Source organism: Passer domesticus, chromosome 3 (genome assembly GCF_036417665.1).
Source record: "Passer domesticus isolate bPasDom1 chromosome 3, bPasDom1.hap1, whole genome shotgun sequence".
Taxonomy (NCBI): Eukaryota; Metazoa; Chordata; class Aves; order Passeriformes; family Passeridae; genus Passer; species Passer domesticus.
In genome coordinates, this window is record NC_087476.1 from 63,747,170 (window position 1) to 63,767,589 (window position 20,420).

Sequence of the window (20,420 nt, forward strand, 5' to 3'; positions counted from 1 at the left end):
GGGGAAGGGGCTGAGGCGAGACGTGCCCCCTCTTTGCTTGGCCCCTTTCGCCGAGCAGAGGAGGCCGGACGGGCTGGCTGCTCCCTGGGGAGTCCCGCTGGACCCAGAGCTACATTGGCTGCCCGGGAAGGGTGAGGCTCCAGTTCGGGGAGCCACAGGTAGGCGGCGGCCTCCTGCTTTTCCCAGGTTCGTGGAGGTTTCCCCCCCTCCCTTCCCTCCTCCTCTTTTTCCAGCTCTCGCTTTCCGGGTTGGGAGTTTGGTGCGTTCAGAAAAGTGCCTGCAACGGCGCGGGGTTCCCCAGGTGGAGCTGCTCCGGGCTTTCTCTCCCCTCCTCCTCTGGCTGGCTTTCCTCCTTTGTGGCCGCATCCAGGGCGCTTCAGTCCCCCTCCCACGCTTCCTCTTTCCCTCCCTCCCCGCCTCATCCTCACTTCGGGGAGAGAAAGCCGGGCTCTTTCCTGTCTCCCGGCCGGCCCGGGCTCTCACCGCGCCCGCCGTGCGGCGGTGCTGCGCCCCGCTCCGCTCCCCCTCCTCTCCCTTCCCCTCCCCTCCCTCCTCCCGGGGCCGCTCCCGCCTCCGGGGGCCACTCCCGCACATGGGCGCCGCGCGGGGCTCCCCCTGCGCCCGGCCGGCGGCGGCGGCTCCCCCGCAGCCCCGCAGCGCCTAGCCCGGCCGCCCTGCCTCCCGCCCCGATTCATTTGTTGTTGTGCTCTTCTCTCTCGCTCGCTCCCTCTCCGCTCCCCGAACTTTTGTCACTGCTGCGCGGATGCAGACTTTTCGCGCCGGGGACGCCTAGCTCTCCCCGCCACCCCTGCCGCTGCCGCGCCCCGCGCTGCTCCCGTCCCCGGCCGCGATGCCGTTCCCGCTGCGGACCCTGGAGCCGCTGAAGCTGTGCAGGCTGGAAGAGGCCGGCGGGGATGGCGCGGAGCGGGGCGGCCCGGCTCCCGGGGACCACGCCGGGACGGCGGAGGGGGGCGGCGGGCGCCGCCGCGGCGCGGTGCCGCTCTTCGGGACGCTGGAGCAGGTCAGCTCGTACGCGCTGGTGTCGCTGCTGATGCAGCTCTCCGACCTCTCCCGCTGCGCCGGCGACATCTTCGGCGGGATCCTCAGCGAGGCGGACTCCCTGTGCCACCGCAACGCCCGGCTCCAGCGCCGCCTGGGCGCCCTGGAAGAGCTCCTCGCTCGCCTCGACCACCGCAAAGTCAAAATCCGTGAGTACCACCCTTGCCCAGCGCTGCCCGCTCCTCCGGGACGGTGGCGGGGCGGCTCGGGGAGCGGGAGGGCCGGCGGGAGGGCGGCCGCCCGGTGGCGGAGCTGTTGGCGCGGCAGGCTGGACTCTAGTTTGTGATTTATTTGAAAACAGGAAGGAAAGAGGGACACCTAAGCATCCCCGTCTCTCTTTTCCCGTGCTCGTCCCGGGCCCCGCCGGTGCCCAGGGGCTGCAGCGCGGCGCTGCTCATCCCCCTCCGGGACACCCCGGCTCCGTCCCGTGGCCCCGGCCCGGGATGCCGCCGGCCCGTGCCGGAGGGCGGTGTCAGCGTGCGGGACGGGCGGCCCGGTGTTCCCCCGGTGCTTCTGGCGGCGGAGCCCTCGCCCAGCCGCAGAACGTGTCCGCGGGGCGGGCAGGGGCTGGCCGGGGGCGGGGGGCGCCGCTCCGGGAGCCGAGGGCGCTGCGATCCCGGGGGAGTTTGTTTATGTGCTTGTGCCGGGGTTGCGCTGAGCTGGGGATCAGCCGAGCTCCTGACAGTTCAGCCCACATGCCTGATTAATTCTTTTGTGTGTGCATGGGAAGACCGCAGTAAATAGAAACCTGGATGTATTTTGCAGCTGGTTTTGTGTCTCTCGGTTCTCTCGAGCAGAGTTGATCTCAAACTTTGAAATTTCAACTTCATACGGAGCCCAGGCAGCAAGATGCAGATTCGGCCTCCGATTCCTAAGTAGTGGCAGCATGGGAGGCTCTTCTTAAGTTTTTTTCGGAGCCTGTAAAATTGTCCTTAGAAGTGACTAATTGTACACCAACACAGAGCTATAGGAAAAGGTGGTTTGGGTTTTTTTTCCTGGGCTTGGTCCAACTTTGGAGAAAGGATCCAGTAAAAATTGCATCTGGAACATGAAGATTTGTTTATGCGTGACCAAGCTCCCCACAGACAATGTGGGAGATGGCTTGCAACATCAGCTTAGCTTTCTCAATGTGCTGGAAACATTCAGGAACCCAAAGAACTGTGTTGCAACTTTTGTGGCAGCTATATAAGGTGTAAGCCCAGCCTAAACAGGGTTGTTGCTCAGAGACCACTGACAGTTTTCTTCTGACTGGAACTAGAAAGCTTGCTTTCCACATGGCACACTTATGAGCAAAATTGATTAGGAAATAAACTGATAATTTCAGAAATAATATTTAAATGGTATGAACCCTGTATGGATAACTTACCTGTTTCATTGCAGAAGTATTCCTTATGGTATACTTGAGTATGTGATTTCTCTGGGAGAGGACACCTTCATCATCCATACCAAACCTTGTGGTTTTTAAGTGTGAGGGTGAAGTTTTGTGCTAACCAGTTTTACTTTTTTAGGTGTTTTATAACTGAATGATAAATGGAAGGACCATTTCTTACTCACCAAGACAAGTATAATCTTTTCTGCCAATATCATTGTGTTAATCAGGCGTGGCATGGTCCTGTCACACTTGAAATGCAAGTGTGTTATTACTGGGGATACCTGCAGTATAGTGATATATTAAACTGATAGGAAGCAATATTTATTTATCTCAGTTTGAATAGAATGCTAACAATTAGCAAACACTGATGCAATGTATATAAAGGCAAGGGTGAAATAAGTCTACTGCCGCACTGTGCAAGCCCTGAAATTCTAAATGTCAGACTCTTAGTGGTTGTATTCTTTCTTAGTCATCCTTCTGCACAAATTATATATTCATGTTTTTGTTGTTGTTGTAACTCAGTTTTTTGGGCTAAGCCTGTTATTGCTTTTAATTTGATGGTCTTTGCTCTTGTGATTGTGATGCCTAAAACAGGATGCAGTTCTTATGTTTGGTTTTAAATTCTTTGCTGGGTGTCATGTCTTCTGTTCATTCAGTTTTGCTACTTGGAATCTCATTGCTGCTGCTATATATTCTCTTCAAAGATTTCATTCATTTAAATCTAAGAGAATTAATGAATATTTAGCTCTATTTTTTTGATTCTTTAGTTGTTTGTTTTTTGTTGTTTGGGGGGTTTAGTTTTTGTTTTGTTTGTAAAGGAGGGTTACTTTATTTGCTTATTCAGTCACTAGAAATGGATGTGTAGGCTGAGAATATTGACATGAAGCTGCACATAAAGCAATGACAATTCCCATAGGCTCTCTAGGTACTGCAGTCTGGTCAAGGAGATCAGGTAGGATGCTCAGTTGCAGTTAGAGTCATGAACACTTCTGTAATACAAGCCATCAAGACTTGTCTGCAAATTTAACCCTGTTCCTGTCATTAAAGGGAACTATATGGAAAACAAAGAAAACAGTTTAATCATGCTGTCTTTGTTTGGGAACAACAGCAAGGGGAATTTTTCCTTTTATTTTTTGAAGCCTCATGGAGAAAGCTATTTGCTGGTGCAGGATGTAAGAACAACAAGGATTGTATAATTGCTTTCCCATTTACTAGGTTTTTACTAATCATAAACCTTTTGAGATATTGTAAAGTACTGCACCTTTTGTGGTGCACAAGTACACACACAGGTGCAGCATGACATTGTGTCAGATGACTTAAGTAATTTGCTCTTGCATTCAGGATGAGGGGATAGGACATTGGACACCTGCTTTTCAAATCACAGGTAATTTCTACTTGAATAAATGGCTTTTGTTTTCTTTGTGGGGCCCAGACAAAAATTTCCCCTCATAACTGAAGGTCCCAGAACAACTTTTGCAATCCCAGCATGGTGTTGTATGGGAAGGACCAGAAGAGGACTAGAAAACTTTAAATCTGGGTTGCAACAACTTTTTGTGATATAGCTTCAGACTGGCAGCTGGTAGAAGATATGCTATGTGTGTCCATGGTGCTTGGGAAAGTACATGCTTTGAAATTGTGGGTTTGAGTTTTTCTTTTATTTTTGCACTATCATAATTTTGTTTCAAAGTAAACTTTACATGCAGTACCCTTCAGATAAGAGGAGTCCATCAGTGTTTGTTCCTCGCTGAGCATGGGCAGGGGTGTGAGGGAGGGAAAGCAGGCAGAACAAAGCTCTTTGTCTTCAGTCCTCTCCGCAGTCATTGACTGTGCTTGCTGCTCTGTCTGTACAGTGTGTCCTTGTGCGTGTGCTTAGGATCCATATGCTCCTAGTTCTAGGTATTAGAGTAGGAATAGGTAAACGTGTCTCAGATGATCTCTGATGTTTTCCCTTCAGTTACATACTCACCAGTATTCTGTAGTGACTGCATTAATTCAAGGACATCCATTCACTGCTCCACATGGGAGAGAATATTCCGATGTGGCAAACTGGTTAAGGATGTGCTGTAGTGCAGCAGGTGCTATGTCTTTGCAACCCTCACTAGGGATAAACTTCCCCATGTCTGGAATTCAGCCATGCCCTTCAGCTGGGAGGCCTCCTTTCCAAGGGTTTTGTACTGGTGTGCCACATGTACTCGGACAGTTTAATTTCAGGTCTGCTTCAGCACTTTGAAGGGAGCTTTCAGATGTATGCAGTCTTGGTGATGGCTGAGTTTTCAGATTCATTAGAATGACTCTGCTTTCTCTGGTTTAGTTTAGCTCTCTTTAACTTTTTGTTTACAGTGGTAGAGAAGTTGCTCGCTCTATCCCCCCAGCTGAGAAAATTGCTCTTGACTTGATTTCAATACAAGGCTATTTTTAAGGCCAGTTAGTAAAATGGTTTCCTGACATGTATTTGAGCTTTGCATAATGAGCAGGGTGTTATGCCACAAGAAGGGACATCAAAATATGATGAGACATGGCCTTATGGGCTGGTGACTGGTTTATAACTCATGGTGATGGGAGGCACTAATGGCTCAAGGTGGCTCAAGTGTAGTATGCATTACTTGTGACCTTAGTTCAGCTGCACTAGTCACATTTAGAGAATTAATTAGATTCAGTACATTTTCAAACAGTCTTTCATCAGGTTTTCATTAAGCTTATGTGTGTTGCTGTTTTGCATGATGTTTTGTCATATGTTTCCAGCATCCAGCTGCCATAATGTGTTTTACACCACGGGACTTGCCTAACAGCTTTTTATTTTCTAGCAGTGTGCATCTGTAGCCGTGACCTAGCATCAGGTGATGTAGTTTTTCATCACTTTTGGTTCTCAAATGTTAGGGTTGGTGAGGACAAGTGCCTCTTTGAAGTGATCAGAGCCCGTCAAAAGGCATATGATGGTTGAGGGAAATCTTGCATGAATTACAAGGCCAGCTCTTGGGAAATGCTGTGGGGTCTTAAACAGTCATTGTTTTTGTAGGGCATGAAGAAGGACATTTTTTCCATTAATATTTGTCTTCTGCCATCTGCTGTTATTTATGCAAAAAATATTATTGCTGTTTTTTTCTGTAAATCCCTATGGTTTGACAGATTGGAAGGCTGTTCCTTCCATCCTCTCTGCTATTTATTTTAAAGTCTTTCTGAAGAGATGATTTGAGATGCTGGGAGGTTAACCTAATGACAACTTCTGGTTCAGTGTCTCCACTAGCAGGATGGGTTTTGGCCAGTTGCACCTCCTGTTTTAACAAGAAGCTGATTTTGTGGGAGGGAGGAAATGCTGCCTCCTAATTAGTGTTGCTTAAAATCCTTCAGTGTTTGATTTTTAAAGACACAGCACAACAATTTGATTTTGGTGCACAATATCTATACATATATATGGTTTTTGTTGGGTTGGTTTTTTTTTTTCCCCTCCAAGTTTAAGGACATTAATGCAAGAGAGCTGGGGGTGTGGGGAGTATAGCTTTCTATTTGTCTGCATGATGGAAGGACAATCCAGTTTACACTTCATCTCCTGCTATTTTGTTTAGTAAGTATTTTCCACTCTTTGTGTGCAAGGCAGTACTGGAGCACATTTCCTGCTTTAGCTGAACAGGAAGCTTTATTCAGCTTATTCCTAGGGAAACCCCTCCTCCATCCCAAGCCACCAAAAGTGAGCATTATTTGAGACAGTATCAGCAGTAGGCAGGAGATGAAGGGGCTGGCTAGCTTTCTATAGTTTCTGGTGTAAGGACAGAGAATACAAGATATTCATCATCCTGCAGCAATAAGAAGAATCCTTCTTCAGAAAAAGTTTTACGGATAAAAAAAGTCAAACAACACACGCCCCCACAAAAGAAAACAAAACACACCACAACCAAAATCCCCAAACTAACCACCAAAACCACAGTGTGCTCATGAGAAACCTTTGGTGAGAAAAGACAGGCTTTTAGGTGAAGAACTCTGTTCTAGCAGTATTTGGGAGCTACAGTTCATCCATGATTACAGATGCTTGAGGTGACTGCACTATGGTACTTCTCGCTGTGCAATATGAAGATTCAACAGCAAAGTTCAACCATGTTAAACAGTTAATTCCTGAGTTCCCCCGGGAAAGAAAAGAAGAAATTTTCTCTTTAACCCTGTTGTAATTATTCAGTTTGCTGCTCAGAAGCAATATAACTCTTGTTTTATTTAGCTAGTGCAAGACTAATTATCTGTGGAGATTCAACCTGATCCAAAGGAGATTTCGTTTGGAATAAGCAGGAAGAAAGTCTGAGTTAGAAAAAGATTTCCCATGGGGATGGTGGGCCAAGTCGTTGTCCTGCTGAGTGGCAAAGCTCCAGCTGAATTCAGTTTGATGAGGGTTTGGCTTGCTGTTCTGAAAACAGTTGACACTCTTTGGCTGAAATGTAGAGCTGCTTTGTACATGGCTCAGAACCTATTATACACCACCTACGAACATTTATTTCCGTGGAACTTATGAGTGGCTTGATCATTCAGGAAAACAGTGTTTAGGAGAGGAGGTTAATGAATTAAACATACTTGTATTTAGTTGTTTTCAATTAGGATCTATTTTGAAGGTTGCTAGATATTTTAGGATGCACTAAAATGTCCTCAGAAGTCTCTTTTCCAATTAGTATTGGCACAGTCCCATCTTGGTTGAGTGCAAGCTAGTAATCTTGGTCTTGTGGGCTTCTCTCTAAGCTAATATGAATCTCCTGCAGAAAAATAATTTTTTGGATGAGCCTATTAACAAACATAGACCAACACAGTGGAGAGCCCCTGAAATTCCTCAAACCCTCTATCCTAGAATTTAAACCAGCCTCTAATCAACAGAATGTGGGATCAGGCTTGCAAGGGGGGTTGGGAGCAGCTTATCCCACACGTGCTTAGTGTTCCCTGCCTCTTCCACTGAAGTGTTTGGTGCTGGCTGCCCTCAGCCATGGGGTACTTCATTTAATGTTGCCCAGGCCAGATTCACTGTGGTAATTCCTGGCCTTTTCCTGTGTTTCTGGGTGAAGGAGCAGCAATTTCCCTTTCCTCGTCTTCCTTTTTTTTCGCCTACATGCTCAAATAAATGATAAAATAAATGATGGCATGTTCTTTACTTCCTGTTATCCGGGGCACTAGTGCAGCAGAAACAGAAAGGGGGATTGAGAAACAGAAGGATTTAAAAGACACACATCGAGAGCTTGGCAATTATGCAAAGCCCCAGTTTCTTTTGTAGTCCTAAACTAGCTATCAGCAGGCGAGATCAAAGCTGTCCACCCTAACAGTTAACAAGATCAATTAAACATGCTAATTAAATGTTGTTCTTGGCTGTAGGTTGGATAGGAAACCTGCTGGTTGGATGGCAGTCTCCAGAGAGCCTGGATGTCATGCAATTTAAGAAACAAGAAAAAATATTTTGCTACCTGTGGGTTTAGCCTAGATTAATGTGGGTGGACTTTGCAAGTTGTTTGTTCTTATATCCTACCATATTTTAGTTGGGCAGGGCTGCTTCAGGCTGTCATGGGTTTTTTTCTCTTTGTCATTTGTAAATTATGGTGGTTTAATTTAGGCTGGTTTTCTTTATTTATTTATTGGCCTCTTGTCCTTTAATCAGCATTGTGCATATGAGATTTCCTTGCCCTTCATGAAGTAGGAGTAGTTAGAATATAAATGTTTAGGGTCCAATGAATGAGATTGAGCTTCAGGCACTCTGCAGTCTGCAGGCAGGGTAGTTACTCCTGCAGAGAGAGGCAGAACCAAGTAATTGCTTTGCTATCACTCTTCTGGGTAGTTACCCTGTTGAAGCCACTGGACTACACAGTTTTCAGGTTAAGACCTGATTTTTTTTTAATTTATTTCCTTCCTCTTATTTTCTCCTCCTCATTTTCTTTAGTAGTTTTGACTCCTCGCTCACCCCAGGTGTGCTCTGAGCTGCCTCTCCCAGTTCTGAGGTGTGACAGCCCCAGTGTCTGCTCTGCACCTCACCACCCATGTCACTTGTTAAAACTCAGCACTTCACCTTCCTCAAATCCAACACCCTCTGCAGGCCTGAGAGTCGGGTTAATGAGGAAGGAGGTGAGGAGGCAGAGACAGGGAAGGGTGAAATTTGATGGAGCTTCTGGCTTTCTCCTGACAGCCCCTCTCACCCCTCTATTTCACAGCCCCTTGGTGTTACCCCCAGTGTAAGGCCTTCCTGCCTGGTGATGTGGCACAGTGGGTAGCACCATAATAACTGAGTTGCCCCTTTCTTCATTTCCATTGCTTCCCTTCCAAACATGTCCATTGCTCTGCTATAGGAGTATAAAGCAAGTATAAAACCATTTACAGTGAGGGAGGTGAGAATATCAAGGTATTACTTGAAATAAAAGAACTCTCAAAGGAACAGACTTTATTGTGTCTGTGGCTGAGTTCTTACAACTTTCAAACTTGGAGAATATTTTAATGTTTCAGTAGGTTTAATTTCCCTAATGTGAGCAGCAGTTCTGTTTTAATTTGAAATTTGACATCTTGATAACAATTAGATCTGTTAAGTTAGTTGATTTGACATTCCTTTTACTGTAATCAGGCTGTAGCCTAGCTAACCAAATTTTGATTAATCTAAGATTGTAATTTTTTAATTAACTTAGCTCCTACTTTTCAGAGATTAGGACTAGAACAGCTGCCTCCTGAAGTATGTTGGAACTATGGATGCTCTCTGAAGAACTGCGGCACTTCATTTTTTCTGCTAGCACTAAATGCAAATGTTAATCATAATGGAAAAATTATAGTGATTTCAAGCATATTGAGTAATAGTGACAATGGTGGGATTTTTTTTTCCCCTGGTTAAGCAACCAATTGGAAAATGAAAACAAGACACTTCTACAGTATGTTTTAAATGGTAATGAGTTGTACTTGAATGCTCTTCTTTCTTCTTGGTCCTCCCAATTTATTTTTTTTTTTGTGTGTCAAAATGCTGGCTACAGAAGAGTTCTCATCAGCTTTTAACTGGTGGAATAAATATTGCCACTCACTGGATTCTATACATTCGTTGTGTCTGGCTGTTACGTTTGTAAGGTTTCTCAAAATCTTGGGTTTGAGTAAGAAAGCAAGCCCAGTCTTTCTCCTTGCAAATGAGTATCTGTCTTTTGTTTTCTACTTTAGCGAGTTTTGGCTTTTAGCAGCAGATGGAGTTTGCTTACAGGAAGCTCAGCAGGGTCCAAGATGAGTGCCTTGTGGGTTATCTCTGGTGGCACCTTTTGTTCCTGCTGTATGGAAGGGAAGAGCTCCCAAGCAAATGGTGCTGGCTTTCCCTTCCTGTTCAGTATCTAGTTCATGGTGAGTAACTGAATCTGCTTGGAACGACTGAGAAACCAAGTGATGCTTGCCTAAAGCAGTATCATTAAAAGTTAAAAAGAAAATATCAAAATGTTGTTAGCCACGTTGTCCTTAGAGACACTTAAAACATTTTGAAGTAGATAAAAGAACCCAATTACCAGGAAATGGGAACAAGCTCTTACAAAACTTTTCATTAACTGTGGTATTTAATCTTCAATTTAGAAGAAAGATCGCAAAAGCAAAGCTTGATTGATAACACAGACAAATCTATTACCCATTATTCTGGACATCATGCAAATAAAATCTTTTCTGCTCAAATTTTGAATTATTTTTCTTCCCTCCAATATATGTCCTAGACACTGAAAAATATTTATTTGCAGAAGTCCAAGAACCCAGGCATTTCTGAAAATGAACACACTGTAATATTGAAGATATATGTTCATGTGTATATGAACAACAGTGCAATTAAGTACTTGGTTATAGCCTCCTTTACAATATTTTGATTTGTAGTGTTGGAAACATGGAGGCCTTCTTAAGTGAACTTTAAGATTCTTAAAAATGAGAAAGAAATAAGTTTGTTCCAGATCTGTTGTGAGGAAGAAAGGATGAAAATACAGTAATGTTCATAAATGTGTCTTGGTGTGTTAGTTTAGATGCAGTTTCCTAGAAGTTGTTCATTGAGCTATTTCCTTGTTCTATTAAAATAAAGGTAAGTAGTCACTATCTGGTTCCTCCTGCTAACTTTATTTTAATAATGTGTATGTGATGGAAGGTCTCATATTTTAAGGTATAAATATACTTACCATAAACTCATTCTGCATGGCTGAAGGCATGCCATAGGGAATGGCTATGGCAGGAAACAGAAGGGTGATGACGGGGTTAGAACTGAAAGGTTTTGTACCAGTTGCGTTCGCGACCTCGTTGGAAGCCCAGATACGGGAAACAGGTATGGCAACTGATGGCGGTGGGGCCAACACCCTTCCTGCTGTCTCCGGCTGCTGCCCTCGCCGTGGCAGCGTGTGCAGTCCTGTTGGGCAGGCTGGGGCAGCCTGAGCCCTGCAGGGAGCAGTCCCGGGGCGGGCGGGGGGCCCTGACCCCGTGGGGCTGCAGCTGGGCTCAGCCCGGGTTGTGCAACGCCAGCCGAAGTGGCTCTGCCTCTGCGCTGCGGAAATCCCGGGCGGCATCGCGCAGGGCTTGCCTGGTCCCGGGGAGACAAGCAGGATCATAACAAGGGTGGTTTCAGTGTAAATACATTATTGCAGTTGATTTTGAAATTACTGTTGCTGTTATAATTGTATAATAATTGTGAAATACGTAGAGTTGTAATCTATAATCGTGATCTTTACCTTCAGGAAAGAAAGGAAGGCTGGAGAAAACGAGGCAAGTGTGCGTCAGTTCTCTTGCCCTGCCTTGTCTTGATGGTCAGTGGTAGGACAGGGCTGCCCTTCTCCAAATCTGAGTGGAGAGGAGAGAGACTGTGCTTGCTTATCCTGAAGGAAGGTTAAACTGCAGCATTGGCCTGTTTGTGATAACAAATTTCCTTAAAACATTAGGAAGCACTTACACAGCACAGCCACAGTGCAGATTTAAGTGCGATTTAGAAGGCTCTTTTTCCTGAAAGAGTCTAGTCGTAACACATATGAGTGAATCCAGAAGATGATAATTTAGTTAAGTGTGGCTTAAAACGGTCTGTTTTGAAGAACCCAAGGTTTCACAACAGTTATGGGCTTTTTTGAGGTCTGGAGGAAGAGCAGGTAATTAGAAATCCACAGAGTGTTTGCCTGAGGTGAAGAATACCACAAAAACATACAGCTCTTGGTGCTTTTTAGTTTGTCATGTTACAAAAGCCTCTGTTTGTCCGTATCTGTTACAGAGACATTGTGTCTACTGGATGGTAATGAAGACTAAAACCATCTGCAGTGCTTATTATCTTGCCTGCTCCCACTCATTGCTGAGTTTGGCTTGAATTCTGTAATTTGTGATGTCCCCTCTGAAGAGTGTGGTATGTAACATGGGAGGGGAGTGCTCTTCAAGGCGTGTTGTTTTGACCCTGTTGCTCTAACTGAGCATGTTTTCTCCTCCCACCCTTTTCCCAACACATAAAATACAGTAGCTTTTTCTTTACAAAACATTTTTTTACAGTTAGTAACCTTGCTGACAAATCGTGAAACTTGCTGCAGTCTGGAAATAGCTGCAGCTTCTAAAAGGTAGGAAGAAGAGTGGGTAATTTAGCATTGTACATAGAGATAATGTGCTGCAGGTTAACACATCAAATATTTAAATGATTTAAATGCATTGTGTAGTGCAACTGGTAGAAAAATGAATTAGGTCATGATAGACAAAAGCTTGTCTTCTTTTGAGCTCCTGTCAGCTTGGCATGTTTGTGCTCCACTGGTTTTATCACTAGTTGTGTCTATGCACATACTGTATTTCTAATTTAGATTACTATTAGTGGCTTATAAAAATATGAATAAAGTTAATCCCAAAGACAAATGAAAGCATGAGCATATTTCTAGTGGAACTTTGAAGTTATTAGGGAGAACTCTAGAATATCTCAGCTTTTAATAGAAACAGCCAGTTGGAAAAATGACTGACTGACAAAAGACAGCATCAAATAGCAAGTGCAGGTATGAGTTCTGCGTGTGAACATGAAGTGAGCAATGTCACTCATTGTCAGCCTGAATGTTCTGCACGGTCATGGTTAGCACACGAGCACAGCCTCCACTTACAGGGTATTATAAAAGATACTTTATCTGTGCACCATGTGCATTACCTTTCTCCCCCTACCTTGGTGGCTGTTGTCAAAGCTGAGACAGTGAGTTTGAATGAAACTTTCAAGGGAGAGTTCTTGAGGCTGCTTGATTAGTCACCAAAGGTGCTGTCTTGAGAGCATTGCAACTGCATGGGTTCCCATGGGTTCCCATGGGCCCACGTGTTGAGCTTATCCAGATCCCTCTGGATGGCATCCTGCCCCTCAGGCGTGCCAGCCACAGCACTCAGCTTGGTGTCTGCCACCTGCAAAGTTGCTGAGGGTGCACTTGATCCCTTCATCTTTGTCACTGATGGCATTAAAAAAACTGGTCCCAGTATGGCCCTGCTTGTCACCAGTGTCCATCTGGGCACCGAGTTATTGGTCACTACCTTCTGTCTGTGCCACCTAATCCAACTCCTTTTCAGGATAGGCTTGAGTGGGAGCCAGGTGCTGAGGGCTGTGTTCATTTGGGTTTTGAATATCTCCAAGGGTGGAGCAATCACAACCCTCATAGGAAAACTGTTTTTCCATACGCTTAGACAGAGTTTTATGCATTACAGTTTGTTCTCATTGCCTCTTGTCAAAGCACTGTAACCACAAACATGGATACACTCCTTACTGGAAGTCTGTCGTAGAGAGGTACTAGTGGGACCCAGGATGAAAAACAACTTGATCACCAGAGCTGGGATACTCTGTGGCCTTTGGTAAATGTCTGTCCTGGTTTTGGCCAGGACAGGGTAATTTTTAGATGGGAGGGTGTGTGGCCAGGACCCAGATGTTATTCTGTACCACCCAGGCCATTGCTGCAGGCAGGGGGGAAAGGGACTTGCTCTGACTCTCTCTCTCTCTCTCTCTGTTCTGGGGAGAAGGAGTTTCCCCAGTTAAGAAAAGGTGGTGAGGGAAGCTGTCTGGTATTTGCTTATTGTCATGGGCTTTCCATGTAAATAGTTTCTTTGTCTCATACCCTTTTTTATCAATATGGCTGCTGTTAGTTTTCTTATCTCATTGCTGTTTCCAGCTAATTGTTCTGATCTTCATCTGTGCCTTCAGTTAGAGTAAAGGGGCAGCAAGCAGTGGTGTGGTTTTAGCAGGAGTACTAAATTGGAAAATACCATTCCTAAACTGTGACTATGTCTTAGCACATTTATTTGAAAAAGGATGGGCAAGGGAAGGTGTTAGTTAATCAAGTTATAGAGCTGAGAGCCAAAAATCACATTTTAAAAATTAAAAATAATATTTTTTATTTATAATTATTTACTTGAGGACTTCTGACCTTGCAGCGCTTCTTGGGAAGAGCTTTAATACTCTCCATAAAAATACCTATTGTTTCTGTTGAAAGGCGAGGTAATAAAGTTGATCACAGAAAGATGGAAACTGTGTCCGATGGAGAAAGTGGAAACTGTTTCCAGTGTCTCACCTTACAGATCCTGCTGGCAGCGACCTCTCAGGGAGTGAAAGCACTCACTGTGTGCAGGGGGAGTCCTGAACAACCCTTCCGCATGCTTAAGAATTTCAGCAGCGGCTTCTCTTTGAAATTCTGACAAAGATCCTTGGCTGGGTTTTTGGAAACTGTCTAGGATCTAGGTTACATTACTACAGTACCCTATTTTTTTGCTTGTTGATGGGAGCTTTATTAAGGAGGATGGAAAACATACCATATAGTTCTGTTCTTCATCTTGCTTGGGGCAAGCGAGCAAACTCCAATGAGAATTACAGGAAACACCTTTTTGATCATCCACAGCAGCAGTTGATCAAATAAAGCAGTTCCTCAGTAGACTGAATTACTGCTATTTAAACACATTTTCTTATCCTTCCCCTAAGTAAGCAACCCTTCAGGCTGACTTAATTGCCAGGACTGTGTAAGGTGCTTTAGAAGAAAGTTGTGATTTAAGGGCCAAATCAAAGCTATTGGAGAGAAATAGTTTTAAAATATTTTTGCTAGACTGCAGAATCTGGTGTTTTACATAACTTATAACTTACATACATGGATGGCAAACTATCATTATACTTTTTTCCCCCAGTGCAAGTTCATAAACTCTTGTTAAAATTGTCCAAATTCACATGGAGGAAGCCAAACTGGCATTCAATGCAGCTATATTTAAATTTCTTGGCAGGACTTTTTCCATATGAAAGATGTTATATGTAAACTCTTGGAATAAAACTCAAAGTTTTGTGATGACAATTGTAAAGACTGCCAGATCATCTAAAATTAAGAGATTTTAAATGCTAGATTAATGTTCTGTGTCAGAGTTCTCTTGTCTTACACTGTCTTTCTGTTGTCCATGTAAATTGATTTTTCTTACAGCACCTCTGGGAAATATCCACGGGATAAGCTTGTAATCTCAGGTATTTGGCACCTCTGTTGCTTTCTGCCATGGAATCCTGCAAAAATGGGGTTCATTGAAAAGTCTGCTCTTAAGTATTTGAGCGTAATGAATGATTTTTCTTTTTTTCCCTCCTCATATTGTGTTTCTAAGGAGAATAGTTATAGCCTGTGGAATACATCCTGTTTTCTTGGCTGCAATGAAACTCTTGCTTTTTATTGGTAATACCTACTATTTTTCTTCTTTGTGGAGGCTGCCAACATCTGACCCAGGACTTCTTAAAGACAAAGGCTAATAGAGATGTGTTCCTTTGTTTTGTACCAGAAAGGAAAAGGTTGGGTTTTTTTCAACCAGCTAGTTTCCCCTGTGGTGCTTTCAATCAAACCTTGTGTGTGTCTCTTTCAAAGAAAAAAAAAAAAAAAAAAAAAAAAAAACCCACAAAAAAAAAAACAACAACAAACCAGCTCAAAACTAAAAAATCAAATCCCAATAGACAACGAAAAAAACAAACAGAAAAGCCTCTTCCAGGTGAAATTGACTTTGCCCAAAGTGTAAGAAAGCCAAAAAAGTAAGGGCCCTTTATCTTAAATGCACATATTCTGATTTTTTTTTCTAATCTATATCAGTAGTAATGTAGAATAACCCCCAGTCATTTTTAATTTGCTAGTATTCTTTGACACATATTTTTATATAAATAGATTATATAGCTGAAACTTCTTTTTGCCTGTTTCTTGTTTGTGTTTAAGGTCAAGGAGACACATGGGCTGAAAGTCTGGGTTGACTTATGATTTGCATTTTCCAACATCAGTTTTGACCTTGAGTTGCTAAGTATGAACTTGGAACAAAAGAGCTTTATAGAAGTGGTTGATGGATGGGTTCTAATATTGAAGCTTCCCTCCCCCATGCTCACATCCTCAGAGCTCAGTCCATCCTTACCCTGAAGTGCTGCCTTCATAGGCAAGAGTCTGCTGCTTCAGGAGACAAAAATGCTGAGGCTGGCACTTTGGGAGTCTGTTTATAATAGTGAAGATGTAGGAGACAGAGAGAAGTCAAAAGTGTGTAGGTAAGTTTTGGGATTGTTTTCTATTTTTTCTTACAGTGGGAGGATGTGCCCCAGTGTTTCCTAATGAAGAATTGTTTTAGATAAACTTCTTGCCTATCTATTGCATAGGAAATGCTCTTGTCTTTTGTCTTCTCTCTGCAAACAGCTTGCTTTGTGTGGATTGTGGTACATTTTTTAAAAAATTACTTTTTTATAAAAAGAATCTTTTTGAGCACTATCCCTCCCAGCTTTCCATTTATTTCAGTACCTCTAGTTATCACGAGTTTGTTTTTTGTCCAATTTGTGGAGCTTCTCCACTGAAATACTATAAAAGGAGAGGAGAGGTTGTTTTGGGAGGAGAGGGAATTAGCAGCAGTGGAAGTAGCAACCTGCGTGGTGATATATCCAGGAACACTCTGGAGACCATATTTTGCAATACTGAAATCTGAAAACAGAGTCGCCCCTGCTAGGGGTTGCCCTTGTGTTTTTAATCAAGCTTCATTAATATTCAGCACTGAGTGTGGTGTGAGAGCAGCACTCCCACAGAGCTGTAGCCGTGCTGGGCTGGCACTGTGGCTCCTGGGATTCTGCCACGGCCTGGGGGGTCCTGAGACCAGAAAATGGGGGAACGTGGCTACCTGTGCTGTCATATCATAAACTGGTCTATGCTGGAAGGGACCTTTAAAGCTCCCCTAGCTGCCTCCCTTGTGTTTAATTTAATTAATCTGTTTTGCCGTGGATGGAAAAGGTAAATTGGTTACAAGAACAGATGGCACAAATGGAAAGGGATGGACTGAAATGAAACAAAATTAGCACGAGGCAGGCATCAGTCCCATTGAACTAATGAAGTTCTGTCTTCTGCAGTCATCTTGAAGTCAAGTTAGACTCTCACATGTGTTGTCTTAGTGTTGCCAGTGGGGGGGTTGGTTTGTTTCTGGAAGAAAAATAAGCATAGAAAGGGAGGGGTGTGTCACTTATTTTGCTAGAAGGGATTTTAGGAAAAAAAAAAGAATATGAAAAATCTACAGATGTTAAAATGCTGTGGATTAAATCCTATGGGTACTACAGATGCTGAGAATGCTCATGGTTGCCAGCAATCCTATGAGACCTCTAAATAATCACATCAGTCTAGTACTGTAACCTGTAAGAAATCCTTTAGGATGATTGAGGCTTGCTTGAAGGTCAGAGATCTTCCTCTGCAAGCCATGTAGAGACAGATCTTGATTTCGGAAACTGGAAGTTCTGAATTTGTGGGTGCAGAATAATGGGCTGATGCACAAAGAAGTGAGAAACTTCTGTATGAAAATACCACCACCATCCTTCAGGGGAAGAGCAGCATCATATCCTTGAAGGCTGATGCTTCAAAGTGAGCCACAGCATAGATGGGGCCAATGTGATGTGGCCATAGCTATAGCTGAAAGTGTTCTCACTCATCATTTTCAAAAGGGCTTTGAGGGTGGCAGAATTTCCATTTTACAGTTAAACAAGGATAACTCAAAGGTCAACTGCCACCTCCGTACAAACTAATACCTGAGCCTGCATCTCAACACTGCTGAAAGAGGAGATCCCAATGGATTAAGCTGCCTTCCAGTTCAGAGGTTGCACAAGATCTGGCTGGAATTGGCTTGCCTTGGGTTGAACTGTACTTTGATCTGTTTGGCTTTGATGCATAGGGCACCAGTGGCCAAATCTATCCACCAGATCTGGGGAGGAAGGGAGTAGGAGTGCCTGCTGTTTTGCAGACCTAGGATGATTGTGATGAGTAAGATGATTTCAGTGGATAAAGGAAAATAATTACATTATTTCCTGTAACATTCTCTAGATCTTTAAATACAAGGCATTGATTTTACTCCAACATTGTATGAAATTAGTGTCTCTATTCTTTTGGTGCTGTAGGAAATCACCCTACAAGTACCTTCTCTAATGATCAATATTGCAGTGGCCTAAAGATGTCTTGGATTTCCTGTCCATCTGCAAGGCTATGTACATGCCCAGAGACATGCTTGCTCCTTCAAATCCAGATTGTCTTCTTGTTAATGCCTGGGCTGGAATCTTTCCTGCTGCTTTAACAGTCCTGAAAAGCCTTCCTCAAAAATCCCTGCTTTGATTAATTATAGCAACCCCATGCAAACAAATTGAAGAATGGATTTACCACATAAATTGGTAAAGGATGGTGATGTACATACTAAAATTACTTTATGAGATACATCTGAGGATTTCTGTGGAAAGGCTCAAATGCTTTTTTTTTTTTTACTTTGGTTAAGTAAATTTCACTGAAGATATGTATGCAATATCCCCAGTGATTAATTGCTCTCAAATACTTATCCCAGCTGAGTTATGTAATATGATTCTCAGAAGGATTCCCAATAAAAAGTCTGTGAATGGTAGATGTAAATGTCTGCAGTGACTTTTGAAATTTTAGATGTGAAAAGTGCTAATGGGAAAAATATTTTACATAGCTTCTGAGATAGGGTCTAGAATTTAAGGCCTTGTGTTTAACTCCCACTGACCTAAAATTTTGAGGCTTTGCTATAAATTATTCCTTATGCTTCTGCCAGAACAATAGTTGAGTGTCTTCAAAGAAATTAGATTAAGGCTGTGAAGTGAAAAATACCAAATGGAAAGGTATGTACTTAATTCCAACTGTTGCCTGTGAAAATCTGCTATAATACACTTCAGATGGTATGATAGAGTTGATTTCTGAGTACCTCAATAAAGATAGGTTTTTTTGGCAGCAGGATGATTAACAATTTTTCTTCATTACATGAAGTCCTAAATTTTTCAGAGTGGATTTTGCCAGCAACTGAAAAATGGGAAATGGACAAACACTGAGCTGAACATGTAGAAGTTTTCTTTATAAATATAAAATTGACTTTCAGGGCTCACAATACCTGTACTAATACTTGAAGACCATGAGTTTTCTTTGCCAGGGCATAGCCTTTCTGAGGAGGTTGGAGGCAGGATGGGGACAGGTCTTGTGCTGGAGTGCTGAGATCAGCGCTGTCATGGGAGTCCTGCTGCATGCAGGGGATTGGGAAAACAAAGTTTCTCTACTTAGGTGTAAAGGAAATATCATGAAACATCTGTTGTGGTAAAGGAAAGCATACTTGAACACATGAAAGTGTGAGATCTCCAATCCAGATAGGCAGACAGCCTGTGCTTATCCTGCCTGCGTGTTTGGGTAACAGCTCCTCAAAAACAGGTTCCAGTGGTGAGGCTGCTGACGTGCTCACCTTTTCACCTACGATGTGCACTATCACAATCATGCTTCCTGAGGCTTTGTCTAGCACTCCTTAGCCAACTTTTTGAGTGGTATCATGCCAGCTGTGTTTTTGGACCTGTGTACATGGCAGCAGAGGCTTTCAGATCCTAATTTCCCCTGTGCATCAGTGGCAGGAGCCATTTGAACCCATCCATGCTGTGCCTGCGGCCGCTCTGTGATGACATCTTACAGCAGCCCTCTCACTCTCCCCCAGGAAGTGGCAGTCCTGGCTTATGCAGCAGGCTACTGGTGGGACCACTCTCACTTTGGTTACAGACTGGCTTCTTCTTGGCTGCTGGGAAGATCTCAGTGTTGGAGCAAACATGAATAAAATCAGCCCTAATTTGTTTGTGTTGTGCTAATGTGACCAGTGTTGAGCACAGCTGATTGATCACCTGGTGTTTGGCTTTCCTTAGAGGGCCACAGCACAGACCTGCAGATACTAGGGGGATGTAGCAACGGGACTTGAATAGTTATTGAAAATAAGATAATTTTTGCTAATGTAAGAATGTAATGCAGCCTTTTTGTGTGTTTGGTGCAGTTTCTGTAGGGATGCCCACATCTGCAGTCTGCCATGCAGAGCAGCACTGCCCTTTCTGTTGTAGGAGAAAACTGATCTTTTGAAATGGTTCAGCTGGTGACCAGCAGCTTCCTGCTGTAGCACCTTGCTTGGTCCTCAGCTGGTCCCTATCCAAACCTGATGATCAGATATGCAGCAGGGTACCAAGAAGCAAGGGTGAAAGTGCCATTGTTGGAGAGATGAAGCAGCAGTAGTAGTTCCACCAGCCTCCAGCTTTAACTCAGGACATTAAAACAGGTTTGGATTTCAACAAAGCAAATGCTATGCAGAACTGGAGATTATGAAACTCTGAAAATCACACACTTTTTTTTTTAATGTTGAGGAAAAAGACATTAGTCCACACTTGCATTCACTTAAAAAGTCATTGACTTTGCATACTTCTGTATTTGTATGCATGTAACAACAACAAGAGATAAAAAAAGCAGCAAAGATCCCAAGTAGGCGCTCCCATAACTCCACAGAAGGATGGACAAAATCACTGACTGGTACGGAGGCAGTGTGTGACATGCATGGGGCATCTTGCAACTTATGATGAGCGAATGGGGGGAATGACTTGAGCAAGCATGGCCAAATACAGCCCGTAAACAGGAGCTAGAGCAGCCCATGGTTTTGGTTGTACTCAAGACAGTAACATCAAACAGGAGCCAGATGTGGTACTTCTCTGGCTGGCCCTCCATCGCTTTATAACCACTTGGTCTTGGAAGTGCCTCTT

At 43.7% G+C, this 20,420-nt stretch overlaps 1 protein-coding gene across 7 annotated transcripts in view; it reads left to right on the plus strand.

The window, feature by feature from the left end:
- Positions 1-543: 543 nt before the first annotated feature.
- NHSL1 (NHS like 1) overlaps positions 544-20,420 on the plus strand; it is a 174,332-nt gene continuing 154,455 nt past the window's right edge. For 4 of the 7 annotated variants that reach the window (XM_064413517.1, XM_064413518.1, XM_064413519.1 and 1 more), the window contains exon 1: positions 560-1,208. In XM_064413517.1, coding sequence (XP_064269587.1) covers positions 851-1,208 — 358 coding nt within the window. In that variant the 5' untranslated portion in view covers positions 560-850. Of the gene's footprint in view, positions 1,209-20,420 lie in introns of all 7 variants that reach the window. The other 3 variants (XM_064413529.1, XM_064413528.1, XM_064413530.1) reach the window with 3 other exon arrangements.